Consider the following 17,198-nt stretch of genomic DNA (forward strand, 5'->3'; position numbering starts at 1 on the left):
TGCCAGGAAGTCCTTTCCAAGGCGGCACCTTTTTCGAGGGACCCCAGGATGATAGGGGTGCATTTCAGAGAAATCCGGAGGCAAGCTCTTATGTCCAGACTCTCTTTTTGCAGGTGACAGCGGTTTCAACCAAGGTATAGCGAGTTGTGACTAAGGCCCCTTCAGACCCCTCTAAGAATCCCTATTTTCCAGGGACACCCCTGATGTAGAAGAAGCCACCCCAGTTTCTGATTTGATCCCAGAATGTCCCACTTTTCCTTAAAATGTCCCTCTTTTCATTGGAGAAATGTTGGAGGATTTAGAGTTATCTGACCCCCGAGCCATCTGAAGGGAATCCTTTATAGGGATGTTTAATGTTCTACTATGTTATTATGTTTTTATTATGTATTATTACGTATTAAAGTCGTACCTTGGCAGTTGAACGCCTTGAGACCCGAACGTTTCGGCTCCCGAACCCCCCCAACCCGTAAGTGAATTTTTCCAGTTTGTGAACATTCTTGGGAACCCAAATGTCTGTCCTGGGTTCCGCTGCTTCCGATTGGCTGCTGGAGCTTTCTGCAGCCAATAGAAAGCTGTGCCTTGGTTTCCAAACGTTTTGGAAGTCGAGTGGACTTCCAGAATGGATTCCATTCGACTTCCAAGGTACAACTGTATTTTGTTTTATTTATTATGTTTGATTATGTTTTCATATATGTCAGCCCCAGAATGGCTGAGGCAACCCAGTAAGATGTGTGGGGTATAAATAGTAAAAATATTATTATGGAATGGGACGTCCCTATTTTCATTGGAGAATTTTTTTTTCGGGGGGGGGGGGGTTAATGTCCCCTAGAGGGACGCGGGTGGCGCTGTGGGTTAAACCACAGAGCCTAGGACTTGCCGATCAGAAGGTCAGCGGTTCAAATCCCCGCGACGGGGTGAGCTCCCATTGCTCGGTCCCTGCTTCTGCCAACCTAGCAGTTTGAAAGCACGTCAAAGTGTAAGTAGCTAAATAGGTACCGCTCTGGCGGGAAGGTAAACAGCATTCCCGTGTGCTGCTCTGGTTCGCCAGAAGCGGCTTAGTCATGCTGGCCACATGACCCGGAAGCTGTGCGCCGGCTCCCTCGGCCAATAAAGCGAGATGAGCACCGCAACCCCAGAGTCGGCCACGACTGGACCTAACGATCAGGGGTCCCTTTACCTTTTTAATGTCCCCATGCGCTGCATTTTTAAAGCAGCACCACGCCGCTTCAATCCTGGGAACTGTAGTTTTTCAGGGTGCAGGAACCACAGTTTGTTACAGCTGAGGGAATTGCACCCTGTGGGGGGAAACTACAGTTCCCGAAATTCAGGGGGGAAGGTTGCCATGTGCGTCAGTGGTGTATTAAATGTTTGGGGTGGGTGTGACCTTCCTTCCCGCAGACACCCCACTGCAAGATGTGACTTCTGTCACGTCCCTACCTGGACAGGAGCCCATCCGCCGTAGTGCCTGTGCCACGAGGAGGTGGTTGACCTCCCTTATCTCTCACCGCCCACTCCTCTGCAGCGCTCTCCCAGTTCCCGGGCAAACCATGGGAGAGACGGCGGGGGCGGCCCAGGTCCCTTCCGGCTCTCAAGGTGGCCGATCTCGCAGGCCTGGGGCACATGAGAGCGGAGACGTACCAAGGTAAGCGTGGAAGTAGCTCTCTAGCAGGGTGGCTCCTGAGAGGCAGCAGGAGCAGAGAGGGGGTTGTTTGCTTGGCTTGTCAAACAGGCACTTGCTATGGAACAGGGCAGGCCTCTGACGGGAAGCACAGTTTGCACTGTGGACTGTGTGCCACAGGCAGGCTGAGCTGGAGGACAAGAAATTCCGCAGGGAATTCCAAATACGCATGGTGGAAGGACTCTAGGGTGGTAGCTCAGTGGCAGAGCAGCTGCTTGGCATGCAGAAGGTTGCAGGTGCCTGGCATCTCCAGATAGGGCTGAGAATGTCCCCTGCCTCAGGTGACCAGCTGCAAATATTTCATTTCATTTCGTTTCGTTTCGTTTCGTTTCGTTATTGCATTGCATTGCATTGCATTGCATTGCACTGCACTGCACTGCACTGCACTGCACTGCACTGCACTGAATTTATACCCCACCTTTCCCCCCAAGGAGCACAAGGTAGTGCACATGGTTCTTCCCCTCCTTATTTAAGGACAGACGAAAGAAACCACTCCTTCACCCCGGGACCTCATTCCCTCTGGAGGCAGGATGGCCTCCAACCTACCTGGCTTGAAAAGGAGGACTAATTTATGAAGGAGGCGGCTGTTGACGACTACAGTCGTCCCTTGGTTTTTCGACTTCCGAAAATGTTCGAAAACCAAGGCACGGCTTCTGATTGGCTTCAGGAGCTTTCTGCAGTCAATCGGAAGCCGCGTCAGCTGCGTTGGACGTTCGGGTTCCAAAGAACATTTGCAAACTGGAATGATCACTTCTGAGTTTGAGGCATTTGGGAGACAAAACTTTCAATTTGCAAGGCGTTCAACAACCAAGGGACGACTGTACAAGCCAGGATGACTATGCTCTGCCTCCACAGTCGAAGGCAAGCGATGCTTCTGAATGCCAGTTGCTGGAGAAACCACAGAAGGAGAGAGTTGCTCTTCTGTTTGGGTTCCACTGTTTGGGTTTATCTGGCTGGCCACGGTGAGAACAGGGTGCTGGATCAGATAAGCCATTGGCTGGGATCTTCTTCTGTTCTTAAAAATGTGGTCGAAAGGTCTAGTGCGTCAACACAGCCTATGGCTGGTGGGTATCCAAAGCTGTTCAGAGCGCCAGGAGAATTGCGCTTCTCCCTGTGAAAGTCATCATGTCTGTGTCCGTTTGATAGCTCAGTCTGGAAAGAGCATGAATCAAAGAATCATAGAATGATAGAGTTGGAAGAGACCACAAGGGCCATCGAGTCCAACCCCCTGCCAAGCAGGAAACACCATCAGAGCACTCCTGACATATGGTTGTCAAGCCTCTGCTTAAAGACCTCCAAAGTAGGAGACTCCAACACACTCCTTGGCAGCAAATTCCACTGTCGAACAGCTCTTACTGTCAGGAAGCTCTTCCTAATGTTTAGGTGGAATCTTCTTTCTTGTAGTTTGGATCCATTGCTCCGTGTCCGCTTCTCCGGAGCAGCAGAAAACAACCTTTCTCCCTCCTCTATGTGACATCCTTTTATATATTTGAACATGGCTATCATATCACCCCTTAACCTCCTCTTCTCCAGGCTAAACATGCCCAGCTCCCTTAGCCGTTCCTCATAAGGCATCGTTTCCAGGCCTTTGACCATTTTGGTTGCCCTCCTCTGGACACGTTCCAGTTTGTCAGTGTCCTTCTTGAATTGTGGTGCCCAGAACTGGACACAGTACTCCAGGTGAGGTCTGACCAGAGCAGAATACAGTGGCACTATTACTTCCCTTGATCTAGATGCTATACTCCTATTGATGCAGCCCAGAATTGCATTGGCTTTTTTAGCTGCCGCGTCACAATGTTGGCTCATGTCAAGTTTGTGGTCAATCATGAGATGGGAGCCCTAACCTCAGGGTCATGCGTTTGAGCCCCACATTAGGCAAAAGATTCCTACATGGCAGAGGGTTGGACTAGATGGCACTTGGAATCCCTTCCAAATTTATGATTCCATGATTTGTGACCCACCCTGGGACCTCATGGTGCAAGGAGAGTCAGGAATCATAACGATGATGATGATGATACAAGACTGGGTGGACTCAGGATAAGGCAGTTTTCTGGGTTGCTACGATACGATAATCTTTATTGTCATTGTCCCATACAGAACAACGAAATTGAAAAAATCTACACCAGACATTCAAAAACCAACAAGCCTGCTACCCCAGCTATGCCAGCCTAGTTAGCCCCCTAAAAACTCTGATACCCCATAATTAAATACAATATACTCCCATAGAGACTACCTTACACTGCGTTTAAAACCAAAATCGTATTTGAACAGAAACTGTTTCTCAGGTGGCTAGTCCTAGTCTTTATAACCCTGTACCTTCTTCCAGAAGACAGAAGCTGAAAGAGACCAGGCCTTTGGTCAGGGCGCAACCTGACTCCCTCCTTTGGCAATCTTCACAGAACTTTAGCTTAATGGTTGCCATCAATCTGATTTTAACTAGTTTTTATAATGAAATGTTTTTAGAATGTTGCACTAATTTAATGTTGTTAGCCGCCCTGAGCCCGGCTTTGGCTGGGGAGGGCAGGATATAAATAAAATTTATTATTATTATTATTATTATCATTATTATTATTATTATTATTAATTTCTGGGGTGCGCACTATCCTGCACTTATGGCACTTAGCTTTCTTATGGCACCTGGAAGCATAGATTTGATCCAAGGTGGGAAGAGTGCACCCAATTATTCTCTCCACAGTCTTTATAACCCTGGACAGCATTGTTTTTTCCCCTGACCGTGCAGCTCCCAAACCACACACACAGACCATAAATTAATATACTCTCAACAGTACAATGGTAAAATGCCATCAACAGGTCCTTTGCGATATTATTTTTCCGGAGGATTCTCAGAAAATACAACCTCTGCTGTGCTTTCTGCATCAGGTCTCTGCTGTTTTCTCCCTAGGTTAAGTCATCTCTCAACTCCTTTCTCTCTTTTTTGCTAGGTCTTTTGGAACAAATGGATCCAGACTAGGGGAGACTTGACGGATGCCAGGCTCTTCATCGCAAGGCTATGTGAGCCCAGCTCCAGGTTTCGTGGTGCTCACCAGAACCCCCCAATTTCACCAACTGCGGCGAGCAGGCGCAGCAGGACTGTGCATCTGGCCCTGAAGCACTAGGAACGGCCACGGTAGAGAATGAACCTCTTAATCTCAGGGTCGTGGCATCGAGCCCCATGCTGGGCAAAAGATTCCTGCACTGCAAGGGGTTGGACTGGATGACCCTCGGAGGTCCCTTCCGACTCTACGATTCTGTGAAACCCTCGCACTAGGGAGCCAGCTCGCCAGCCAGCCGGCCTTGTCATTCCTTGCCTCCTCCGTCAGCCAAGGAGGAAATGTCTGGAAGTGGGAAGTCTTCCTGAAGGCTCGGGCTTGCTGCTCGGAAGCCGTTGACCAGAGGTCACCAGCAGCTTCACAACAGGAAGCTGCACGGCGCTGGCTCCGAGGTCCCGGCAGCTACGCAGAAAGCCCGCCGGAGCCCCCTTGGCCTGCCCTCGTGGCTGTGGCACCGTTCAAGACACCGTCCATGGAAGCCAGGCAGGAGCTGGGAGGCAGCCGCTGTTCCCTGGCAGGAAGATGCTGTGACAAGGCGGCTGCCAGCTGGGCATGGAGCTGAACCGTGAGTGCTGGGCTCGCCCCAAGGGGTCTCGGAAGACACAGGCAGGACCCCTGGGGAGACCGGCCTGTGGGTCAGCACACGCCCTTCTCTACTGGAAGCCCTCCTTCTCCCCAGTCCTAGATGGCTGGAGGGAAAGGCACTCTGTGTATGGGCTGGAGCGAGGGGTCTGACTCTGGCAGGCCGGGCTGAGTCTCAGGGGCTGTGGATGGTGTTGCCTCCAGTCCAGAGCGTCCTGAGAAGGAGCGGGGGTTGATCTAGTTGGCCCTCAGGGTTCCTTCCAACTCTACCATTCTATCCAGGACTTCCTCTCCGCTATGGATTTCCCCAAGGACAAGTCTTGGTGTAACACACAGCAGCACCTCTCTAAAAAGCAGGGTGGTGCTCCCTCCCCCCAGAAATGTTGCTTAATTGTATGCAGATGCATGCTCATTTGACTAGTTCCTTAATTGACAAATGGTCATGTGGGTCATTGACTAACAGTACTGCCAAAATCAGTCCTGCAGAATTTGGTGGGGCTTACTCGTGAGTGGCTACAAGACTGCAGCGTAAGATTTAGTTCATTGGGTGACGTCTTTTTAATTAGCAGAGGAAAGAACTTGGATCCTGTTTTGTTTTCATGAAGCCCAGTTCAGGCCAGCGGTGAAAATTCTGGAGAAGAAGTAACGAAACTGAAATTGTTATTTCCAGCATCGGAGTGGGTGGAGAGTGCTGTGCCTAAAACCTTCTCCCTCTCCTCTAGGTGACCTTTCCCTCCACCTCAGATTATGAGATCTGCTTAAGGTTTCCCTGTGCTGAGGGCCAGGCTCTCTGCACATGCTCAGAGGCACTTTTGCAGCCTCACATGTTCAGCTGCTAAACCTTGGCGTTTGCACAACGCACCATTTCAGAAATGGAAGCCGGGTTATCTCAGCTTCGGATACAGCAAATATTAATACAGTACTGGAAGGTGTTTGAACAGGAAGGAGAAGGCACCCACCCCTTTGTACACTGAACCAATGATGTCTGAAGTCCATCATCCTGGTCCTCTATTCATACACAGAACATTTTTTTTCTGGGTCAAAGGAGGTGTGTGTGTGTGTGTGTGTGTGTGTGTGTGTGCGCACATACAATCTCTGTGTGTAGGAAGCAAAGGTGCTTGTTATGTCCTTGTCATCTGCCTGATAGCTCAGCTTCGGAAAGGCAATTTTAACTGGGAAATGGACTGGCAAGGGAATTGCGGAGTCTGTGGACAGCTCCTTTGCTCACAAACTCACCCTAATTCAGCCTTCCATTACCTGGGGCATGTGGGATGTGAAACACAAGAGCAGTCAATGACAACATTCCTAGAGTGCACATGTTTACACATGGGGAGGGATGTTTGTCCAGCCAGCAGGTAAACTTCCTGTTTCCTCCTGGGCTGGGACAGACTTCCTCTGCATGTGACAAGAGGTGGGCGTGGCCTCACCTGTGCAGGTAATGACAAAAGCACAGGACAGGGCAACCATCTCTCTCTCTTTCACCACATGCATCGAAGACACAACATCTACTGAGTGAAAGATGCCCTCTTGGCTTCCAGCCAAGAGAGGACAAAGGGACTGTCTTCTTAAGAGATAGATTCCAAGTGTATGTTGCTTCATTAAGCTAAGTCTGCCTTCTGGGATCTGATTGTGAACAGAATGTGAGTAAACTCTTTTTATACTTTTGTAAAAGACTGTGTCGTCTCTTCTATTTTATGAGGGAATAAGGGGAAAATACCAGAACAGTTATTATAGAGGCTTTAGCGAGCCTGAGCAAATGCAGCCACTGTAAATTTAAAAGAAGGGAATGTTACTCTGCTGAAATTGTGGAACTTGTTAACACAAGTTGGATAAGGATATAATCAGACAATAGATCCTCTCCTGCATCCCTGAACATTCCCACAGGGCAGAGGGTTTCCTTGTCCCACCTAACCTTGTCATCATTATTCATCACATTTATATCTCAGCTTTTCCTCCATGGCTCTCAATATGGTGTCCGTGGTTTCCTGTCCTCCTCATTCAATCCCCACAACAACCCTGTGAGGTAGGTTGACCTGAGAGGAAAGCCCAGTGTTAAATGAGGAGGGGGAGAACCTCTTTGAGGAGGAAGGAAGGAAGGAAGGAGGTCTAGGGAGCCTACATGCCAAGCTGATTCAGAGGGTACCAAACATTTGGCCATCTATCCTTTTGTCTCTCCTCCCTCAAACCTCCCTTAGGGCTCCTCCTTCTCCTCACTGTATTCTTGCTCTGTTTGGACCTGTTTGAGATGAGTCCCACCAGGCTGGTTTGTGACAGGAGGCTAATCCAGAAGTACATCACCGAAGCCATGGACTTGGAGGACAAAGTGGTAAGCAATGCCGTTTCACTTCACCCGGGCAGAGCCTTGGCATGTTTTGCTGGCTTCCATAGACTTTCCTTAAGGTTACACCACTCACCGAGTGGGTGGCATGTGATGGGTGGCCCAGAATAATACTCAGAACCGTCCAAGACATTTTGGCGCCTGAGTCAGACCCCAAAATGGGGCCTCCTTTCACCCCACCAGAAAAGAAGGGGTGAGGGCAGATCTACATCAGGAACGAGGGAGAAAGATTGATACTGTGACCTGCTGCCTGGTGAATCCTGCTGCCTGAGGCAACTGCCTCACCTTGCCTCACGGGTGGGCCGGCCCTGATAATACTGCCCAGCTGCAAGGAAGGACACCGTTTATTTATTTAGATCAACCTTTCTCAGTCTAGTGCAGGGTTTCTCAAACTTGGGTCTCCAGCTGTTTTTAGACTACAACTCCTATTATCCCTAGCTAGCAGAACCAGTAGTCAGGGATGATGGGAATTGTAGTCCAAAAACAGCCAAGTTTGGGAAACCCTAGTTTAGTGCTTCCGAAATGTTTTGGACCACAACTCCCATCAGCCCCAGCCAGCTCAGTAGAATTTTTAACCACACAGCATAGTGTTGGGGCAGCCACTATTTCCTGTACAGTGGTACCTCGGGTTACATACGCTGCAGGTTACATACACCTCAGGTTACAGACTCTGCTAACCCAGAAATAATGCTTCAGGTTAAGAACTTTGCTTCAGGATGATAACAGAAATCGTGCTCCGGCAGCGCGGCAGCAGCAGGAGACCCTATTAGCTGAAGTGGTGCTTCAGGTTAAGAACAGTTTCAGGTTAAGTACGGACCTCCGGAACGAATTAAGTACTTAACCTGAGGTACCACTGTAGTTGTGTGAATAAAATGCAGGGAGAGAACCGTGTGCCTACGCTAGTGGCCAAAATTGTGGAAACCTTTTGGAGAAAGTGTATTTCTGAGGTTTGATGGCTCATAACACCGCTTTTTTTTTTTTTTGAGGCAATACGATAAAATTATACAGTGGTACCTTGGTTTAAGAACTTAATTTGTTCCTGAGGTCCATTCTTAACCTGAAACTGTTCTTAACCTGAAGCACCACTTTAGCTAATGGGGCCTCCCGCTGTCGCCGCTCAATTTCTGTTCTCATCCCGAAGCAAAGTTCTTAACCCGAGGTACTATTTCTGGGTTAGCTGAGTCTATAACCTGAAGCGTCTGTAACCTGAAGCATATGTAACCTGAGGTACCACTGTATATCAATGGAAAGATAATTTAATGAAGAATGCAATGCAACAAGGTATGTTCAATTCTCTGTATCCTATCAAAAGCTATAGCCAAATAATCAGAAAGAGGAGTGTTTAGTCAGCCAATCAGGTGTCATCTTGTTTTGGCAATGATGGCTCATAACACCACTTTTTTTTGGAGTAAAACCATAAAATTATATATCAATGGACAGATGATCTACAGCCCTAAACCATGTTCTTTTGGGTACCCATGAAGTTTGGCCGTAATTGCTTTGCACCTCATTTGTGGGGTGGCACTTGTTGGCGGCCAGGTGGTTGCATTTCGCCAGTGCATTTGGCCATTTCTGCCAGCTGACCTGGTAGCTTCTCCTCTCAGGGGTTTTCTGTCCTTTCCGCAGAGCCAGTGTGAGGAACTCCCCTTCCTCCAGCAGCCTGTGCAGCTGCCCCTGGTCGGCTTCAGCCTCCGAGAGTGGATGGCAAAGACAGTGAGTATGTAAAAATGACCAACCTACCCTCTATGGGTCAAGGGCTGGGGCCTGGGCTTGTTGAGCTGCGATGGCTTTAATCCAAATGCTACAAGCATTTGACCTAAAAGAAGATGCCAGGGCAGGCTGGAGGGCTCACACTCAGGTTCCCAACCAGCCATGGCATCTTCTAGGACCAGGGGCCAGTGTGGTGTAGTGGTTGAGAGCAGTAGACTTGTAATCTGGGGAACCGGGTTCGCGTCTCCGCTCCTCCACATGCAGCTGCTGGGTGACCTTAGGCCAGTCACCCTTCTTTGAAATCTCACAGCCCCACTCACCTCACAGAGTGTTTGTCGTGGGGGAAGAAGGGAAAAGGAGAATGTTAGCCACTTTGAGACTCCCTAGGGTAGTGAGAAAGCGGGATATCAAATCCAGTGGCGTAGCGTGGGGGTGCAGGGGGGGCCGGCTGCACCGGGCGCAACATCTGGGGGTTAGGGTTAGAGGGCGCAAATCCACGGGTTAGGGGGCGCAAATTACTTGCCTTGCCCCGGGTGCTGACAACCCACGCTACGCCACTGATCAAATCCAAACTCTTCTTCTTCTTCCTCTACTATGAAACTAATGAAGCTTCAGCTTCAAGCCCCCTAATTCCAGAGGGGGCCCAGAATATGGGCATAGCCAGGCGGGCAGGGGAGGGCAGCTGCCTCCCCCCCCAAATCAAGTAAATAAATAAATAAAATACTTAACTAAAACTAGAAATCATCAGAATATCTGGAATTGAAATGCTCACTGGATGATGCTGTGGTGCATTCTAGCGACACGACCGAACGATAGGCGTGGCTTCTGTGAACTGACCAATCGCGTCATAGGTAGCTTGGTTCTGGAACAGGACAGGGGGCTGTCCTGCCCACGCCCCAACATAAATCCTGGCTATGCCCATGCCCCAGAAATGACTTCAGTCCACATTGCTTTAAAAAAAAAAATGGGTCTAGTAGAATCAATTTCACCATTCTATGATGTACCGTGCATATAACGTTTCCTTAATTTTCACACCCCTCACAACTCGAAAACCATAAGGCATAGGAAATATTTATTCACTGTGTTGGCTTTGACGTGTGAGATAACCCAGTACAGCAACTTTAATCAAAATCTGGGATGTGGTAGTTATTATTATTATCATTTTAAAAAGTGATCTGTTGTGGAACAACCCCATTGAAGAAAGTAACAGGGCTTACCCCAGGGGGCCGGATGCAACCCAATCGGCTTCTAAATCCGGCCTGCTGATGGTCCAGGAATCAGCGTGTATGGACATGAGTAGAATGTGTCCTTTTATTAAAAATGCATTTCTGGGTTATTTGTGGGGCATAGGAATTTGTTCATATTTCCCCCACAAATATAGTCCGGCCCACCACATGGTCTGAGGGACGGTGGACAGCTGAAAAAGGTTGCTGACCCCTGGCTTACCCAGATCTCATTGCTAGTTGCTCAAGCTGCAGGACCCCCCAAATTGTAGATCCGCCAGTCTAGGATACTCCAGTCTGCACAGACCTTGCAACAGCCCCGGTATTCTGCAGCCACGGATGCTTAGTCCTTGCTGGGTTGTTCTGCCTCCTAAGGCCGTCTTTCCATTTCCATTTAATCTAATCTGACTCCTGCAAGGCAACACCACCCTCTTGTGGTACTGCTTTGATTACACCAGAAGCAGCACACGGAAAAGGAGTTCGCTCTCACTCATCCTTGTCCAGCCACCAATCCCCGGGCTCTGAACCTTCTTCTTCCCTTGGGAGTTCCTCAGCTGGTTCCTTCCACCATTCCTTTGTGTCCAGCCGGTCCATGACATACTAGGATCTGGGAGAGCAGAGTTTGAATTTCCCATCCTTACGTATCTCACAGGTTTGCTGCGAGGATTAACAACAACAACAACAACAACAACAACAACAAATTCTTTATACCCCACCCATCTGGCTGAGTTTCCTCAGCCACTCTGGCCGGCTCCCAGAAGAATATTAAAAACACGATAAAACATCAAACATTAAAAACTTCCCTAAACAGAGCTGCCTTCAGGTGTCTTCTAAAAGTCAGATAGTTGTTTATTTCTTTGACATCTGATGGGAGGGCGTTCCACAGGGTGGGTGCCACTACCGAGAAGGCCCTCTGCCTGGTTCCCTGCAACTCATAGGGAGGGAACCGCCAGAAGGTCCTTGGAGCTGGACCTCAGTGTCCGGGCTGAATGATGGGGGTTGGAGATGCTCCTTCAGGTATACTGGGCCACAGGCAGGGAGAAGTCTGGACACCACCTTCAGATCTATGGAGCAAAGCTGAGATATGACCACCACAACAACCAACCAATAAATAAGAAATGTCAGAATCACCCAACAACTGCCCCTCTCTCTTACTCTTTCAGAACCAAGACAAAGGGCAAGAAACCCTCCGTGATCTGGCTAACTTGGTGGATGGCACAGCAGCCGCCCAAGACCAGCTGAGCCGGGGCTGCGCCTTGCCACTGCTCCAGCAGCTTTATGAGAAAGCCAGCTCCTTCCTCCTGCAGCTCCGAAACTTTGGGTGGCAGGTGAGAGGCCGAAGGGGGCTTCCCCAGGATGACAATAATGATGGATTAAATTTGTATTCTGCCCTTCATCCGTAGATCTCAGGTCATAAAATACAAAATAAAAACACAAAATACATGATAAAAACAAGAACACAAAACACAAACCAATAAACCTCTCTCCTCCCCACCCCCAAACACGTTTAAAAGTCAGCCAAGGCCTAGTTGAAGAGGAAGGTTTTCCCCTGGTGCCTAAAGGCATAGCTGTCAACCGTCCCTTATTTGGCGGGAAAGTCCCTTATCCCAGCGCCATTTCCTGCTGCTGTCACTTATTGATGACGTCCCTTAAATTTCCCGGGTTTCAAAGGAAGCAGCTCCTCTCCCTCCCTCCCTGCTGGCCAGGGACGAGGGAGGCTCCAACTGTGTTGCTTGGCTCGTTGCTCACCCAATAAGGAGTCTAAGAACGACTGGGGGGGGGTGGAGCTTGCATGCCTTGTATTAATCAAATCAGCCGCATTGCCTGGGGACTCGCCTTTGCTCAGCACTTCCCAGCGGAGAGGTGATGGTGGTTTTCCTTGCTGCATCCCCTTTGCTGGGTTGCAGCGCTGTGGGAACCACTGCTTGAGGCTTCGTTTGGCTGCTGGCTGGGCTTTCTGCCTTTGGCTCGGAGGGGCTCAGAAGTTGAACATACCTGTGCTTGGAAAATCCCTTATTTTGGCTGCTGGTCCCATATTTTTGAGGCTGCTGGTCCCTTATTTTCAAATCTGTAGATTGACAGCTATGCCTAAAGGTGTCTAATGAATGTACTAGCCAAAACTCCTTGGGGAGAGCATTCCACAAATGGAGCCACTGCAGAAAAGAGTTAAAACTATGGGATTTGCTTCTGCAAGGTGTAGTGATGGCCGCTAACGTGGATGGCTGTAACAGAGGATTAGACAAATCTATGGGGAATAATATCTGCAATGCTCTCTGGCTATGTACTGTTGGAGGCAGTAGGTCTCTGAATGCTAGTTACTGGAAATCACAAACAGCGGAAGTTGTTGTTGCACCCAGGCATGGCTCTGCTTTGCTGACCTCGATTGCAGGGTTCCGGGGGGGGGGGGACTTGCGGCCCTTCAGATGTTTCTGGGTTGTGCCCGGGGGGCCTGTCTCTTTGGGTGCAGTTTGGGGGGGCCTGCAGGGCATCACAAGCTGTTGCGTCCTTCTCATCCAGCCTCCATCTGGTGTATGTCTGTTGCATCCTTCTCAGCTGCCCTCCAGGGAAAAAACAATGCTGTCCAGGGTTGTAAAGACTGTGGAGAGAATAATTGGGTGCACTCTTCCCACCTTGGATCAAATCTATGCTTCCAGGTGTCATAAGAAAGCTGCAGAGATAGTGCAGGATAGTGCGCACCCCAGAAATGATCTCTTTCAGCTTCTGCCTTCTGGAGGAAGGTACAGGGTTATAAAGACTAGGACTAGCCGCCTGAGAAACAGTTTCTATCCAAATGCGATTTTGGTTTCAAATGCAGTGTAAGGAGTGTCTATTGGAGGGGTATCGGAGTTTTTAGGGGGCTAACCAGCTTGGGGACGCGGTTGGCGCTGTGGGTAAAACCTCAGTGCGTAGGACTTGCCGATCGTCAGGTCGGCGGTTCGAATCCCCGCGGCGGGGTGCACTCCCGTTGTTCGTTCCCAGCGTCTGCCAACATAGCAGTTCGAAAGCACCCCCGGGTGCAAGTAGATAAATAGGGACTGCTTACTAGCGGGAAGGTAAACACGTTTCCGTGTGCGGAGCTGGCTCACCAGATGCAGCTTGTCACGCTGGCCACGTGACCCGGAAGTGTCTGCGGACAGCGCTGGCCCCTGGCCTCTTAAGTGAGATGGGCGCACAACCCTAGAGTCGGACACGACTGGCCTGTACGGGCAGGGGTACCTTTAACCAGCTTGGGATAGCAGGCTTGTTGGTTTTGAATGTCTTATGTCGGAAATGTACTTGGAGCCAGTGAAGATCCTTCACGACCGGTGTTATAAGGTCCCAGCATTCGTTCCCAGTCACCAGTCTAGCCGCCACATTCTGGCTTAGTTGTAGCTTCAGAATCACCTTCAAAGGTATCCCCACGTGGAGCGCATTGCAGTAGCCCAAGCAGGATATATCCAGAGCATGTACCACTCTGGCGAGACGGTATGCAACTGTTCCTCATAAGGCTTGATTTCCAAGAGCTTTTATCATCCTGCATTCAAGATTTATTTATTTATTTCACAAAATGCATGCTTTATTTTATTTTATTTAAAAAAAATTCAAAGCAGTTTCCCAAAAATTAATGTTTTTTCACTGTGGCCGTTAGCCCTGGCAGGCACCCCCCACACTTGTCTTTCTTTTCTCATTCTAGGAACAGAATCCAACCGCACAGCCCGAGAGCAGCTCCCAGTTAATTCCTGAAAGAAACCTTAGGACAATTTTTTGGACCTACAAACAGCTTGTGCGGGGAAAGCTGCACTTCCTCTTCCATGACTTGTGGAAAGACTCCTGCAGTGCGGAAGATCAACAGAGGGCTGCCAGCCCTGCAGCCCTGCAACCTCCCAGTATGACCACCTCCAGGGGCCACTGAAAGACCCCCCCATGGGCTGCTGGCCGGATCCTTCAAGGGAGAGAAGAACAGGACGAGTAGTAGGCCCTCTGGTGGCCAGGTGTGGAAGAGCAAGCCTGGCCAACCCCTCAAAGCACAGGGGTCAGGGAAAGAAGTGTTTCCAGAGCTGAGCGAGCCCAGCTAGGCTACTGGAAAGGCCTGGCTGCCAGCCACAATGGCGACACCCTACTGTCGGAGGCAGCACACCTGTCTTTCAGCTGCAGGGCATCGCCAGGGGGAGAGAGTGTGGCTGCACTCAGGTCCGGCTTGCAAGCTTCCCAGAGGCACTGGAGTGGGAAGTGTCCTGATTTTCCAGGGAAAAGTCAGAAGCTGTCCCGGTTTCTGATTTGATCCCGGAATGTCCCACTTTCCCTTTGGACATCCCTATTTTCATCAGAGAAACGGTGGAGGAGATAGAACAGGATTCCCTGTTTTCACTGGGAAAATGCTGGAGGAGAGAGAACACCCCTTTTTTCGTTGGAGAAGCATTGGGAGGATGTGCTGTAATGAATGGATACTGGATCTGCAGTCTCAGGCAGCAGCCAAGCTCCTCACATGATCTTATATTCTTGGAGCCATTCATCGCCTTGCTTGGGAAAGGGGCTGAGATTTTAGGAGCTCCCCCCGTCATGTACTCTGTGCAAAGCCAGTGGGGCAAATGGGCATTGCTCAGCAACTTGAGATAAAGGATAGCTCTTTCCTCTCTAAGAGACCATGATGGATGCTTGGACTCTTCCTCAGTATCAGGGCTTCCAGCTGCAGGGGGCACACTGAACCAAAAATACTTAGAATTCCTCTCCAGGCTTTCTCCCATCTGGGTGGAGTGTGCCAGGGACATTGGAGGCAGGTCTGGCGCCAAGCCTCCACATTATTCCCACATGGCTTTGAACAGGGTCCACCAGAGAAATTGGACCACGATGGTTGCCCCCACCTCCTGCAATTCCACACACAGAAGCTGACACAGGTCTCTTGCTTTGATCCTGGAGATGGGACCCTGTCCTGTCCTGGTTAACGGCCTAGTTTAATGGATGTGAGGCCAGCTGTGAGCTCCTGATAACATGACACTGCTGTTTCTTCCAGTGACCTCACTCTGCCCATTGGTAGGGCTAGCCCCAGTTTGGAGTAACACCTGAATACAACCAGAGTATTTGGTTAAAGTGGGGGCAGCCTCTGGCACATTGGAAAGCTGTCACACAACTTCTGTTCTCCTCCTGACGCCAACAGCCAGAGGACACGGTGTGGGCAGCTGTGGAACAAGAATGGCTGGCTTCGGTCAGCAGGAGACGCCCGAGCAAAAGGGGAACAACTCTTGCATCTGCCTATGGTCATGTGACATCCTCCCACCCACCCACGAGTGGCAGCAGGAGACTGATGCTCCCACCCAGAGGGAGGCAGGGTGCGGTGCCTTCCGAGACTGGACTAGAACTAGCCCTTCCTGAGGCTCTGAGCTGGAAGAGCACAAAGGCTTTCTACACAAAACCTTCGAACAATAAAGACTTATGCTTTTTTTAAAGAAAAAAAACAGAACACCCCAGAATGTGTTCCGTTGTATCTTACCAGCCACAAGGGGATAGGTGAGGAAAACACAGGGTACGAAGAGGTGACTGTTCCTTGCACGCAGTGGGTGCATCATGGGAAAATCCCAGAGCGCTACAAAACACACGTTGCTTGAAGGAGGAGTTTGGATCTGATATCCCGCTTTATCATTACCCTAAGGAGTCTCAAAGCAGTCTCCTTTCCCTTCCTCCCCCACAACAAACACTCTGTGAGGCGAGTGAGGCTGAGAGACTTCAGAGAAGTGTGACTAGCCCAAGGTCACCCAGCAGCTGCATGTGGAGGAGCAGGGAAGCGAACCCGGTTCACCAGATTACGAGTCCACTGCTCTTAACCGCTACACCACACTGCCACTTGCAGCCCATGGTTCACTTGTTTTGGCACAGTTGGGCCAGGCTTCCTCAGATGTTTTGGACTACAACTCCTATCCAATGGGAACTGTAGCCCAAAGCAGCCAGAGAGCCACAAGGCTGCAAAAAGCTTACCCAAGGCCTCTTCCAAAGTGAGGTTTCTTTGAATGGATGCTTTTGTTAGGCTCATTATGAGGGAGGGCAGCGTCATGTGTGCAAGCATATGGCCTGGGCACAAAACTGGTTAAGAACTGCTGAAAAATTCAGCCGTAAGGATCCCCTTGAAGTGCAAAACAACTCCAGGTAAAGGGCAAGGAGGGCTCTGTACGTACAGTAAAAAATAGGGTTGAGTCAGTGTTTCCAAGGACTGTGGCTGAACGAGAGATACTGGAGCAATTGGTTAACAGAGGCTGGTTGGCTAGAGGGTGAAACAGCCACTATGACACATATTTTGCCTACATAGTGTCCTAATGGAAAGCTTTCATGCACTCTTTGAACTCTGTCTGGTAGTGCATTGCTGAATAAAGTATGAATTTGGTGAACTCGAACCCACAAGGGAATCTCCTATTACACCACAAAAGCCAGAATCCTGGTCCTAGCCCAGAATCTTGTCAGGCCAGCTTTCCCTTCATCTGTCTCGCTCTCTGTCCTTCTGCCCAGGAAGGCCATGTCCTTTTGATATTTGAGATGAAATTTGGCCAGGATTGCATTATTTTGTGTGTGTGTGTGTGTGTGTGTGTGTGTGTGTAGAAGAATCCAGATCCTGAACATTAGGAATATATATATGACAAATCAAAAGGTCT

General features: G+C 49.6%; 1 protein-coding gene across 3 annotated transcripts; it reads left to right on the plus strand.

Annotated features, from left to right (window-relative positions):
- Positions 1-1,520: 1,520 nt before the first annotated feature.
- Positions 1,521-16,943, plus strand: THPO (thrombopoietin). 3 transcript variants are annotated; one of them, XM_082224671.1, is made up of 6 exons: positions 1,521-1,642; positions 4,621-5,293; positions 7,506-7,636; positions 9,275-9,361; positions 11,745-11,909; positions 14,255-16,943. In XM_082224671.1, the coding sequence occupies exons 2-6, from the start codon at positions 5,281-5,283 to the stop codon at positions 14,471-14,473; spliced, it is 615 nt and encodes a 204-aa protein (XP_082080797.1). In that variant the 5' UTR covers positions 1,521-1,642; positions 4,621-5,280; the 3' UTR covers positions 14,474-16,943. The 3 variants fall into 3 exon arrangements, with proteins under 3 accessions (XP_082080797.1, XP_082080798.1, XP_082080799.1); XM_082224672.1 differs by lacking the exons at positions 1,521-1,642; positions 4,621-5,293 and adding an exon at positions 6,401-7,333; XM_082224673.1 differs by lacking the exons at positions 1,521-1,642; positions 4,621-5,293 and adding an exon at positions 6,401-6,950.
- Positions 16,944-17,198: the final 255 nt, after the last annotated feature.

The sequence above is a fragment of the Podarcis vaucheri genome (genome assembly GCF_965113315.1).
Source record: "Podarcis vaucheri genome assembly, chromosome: 5".
Lineage (NCBI taxonomy): Eukaryota > Metazoa > Chordata > Lepidosauria > Squamata > Lacertidae > Podarcis > Podarcis vaucheri.

Bases quoted from the DNA above. Each gene is read 5' to 3' on its own strand.
- THPO (XM_082224671.1), top strand. The intron at 7,637-9,274 runs GTAAGCAATGCC...TCCTTTCCGCAG, and splicing joins TGGACTTGGAGGACAAAGTG to AGCCAGTGTGAGGAACTCCC. The intron at 11,910-14,254 runs GTGAGAGGCCGA...TTCTCATTCTAG, and splicing joins TCCGAAACTTTGGGTGGCAG to GAACAGAATCCAACCGCACA.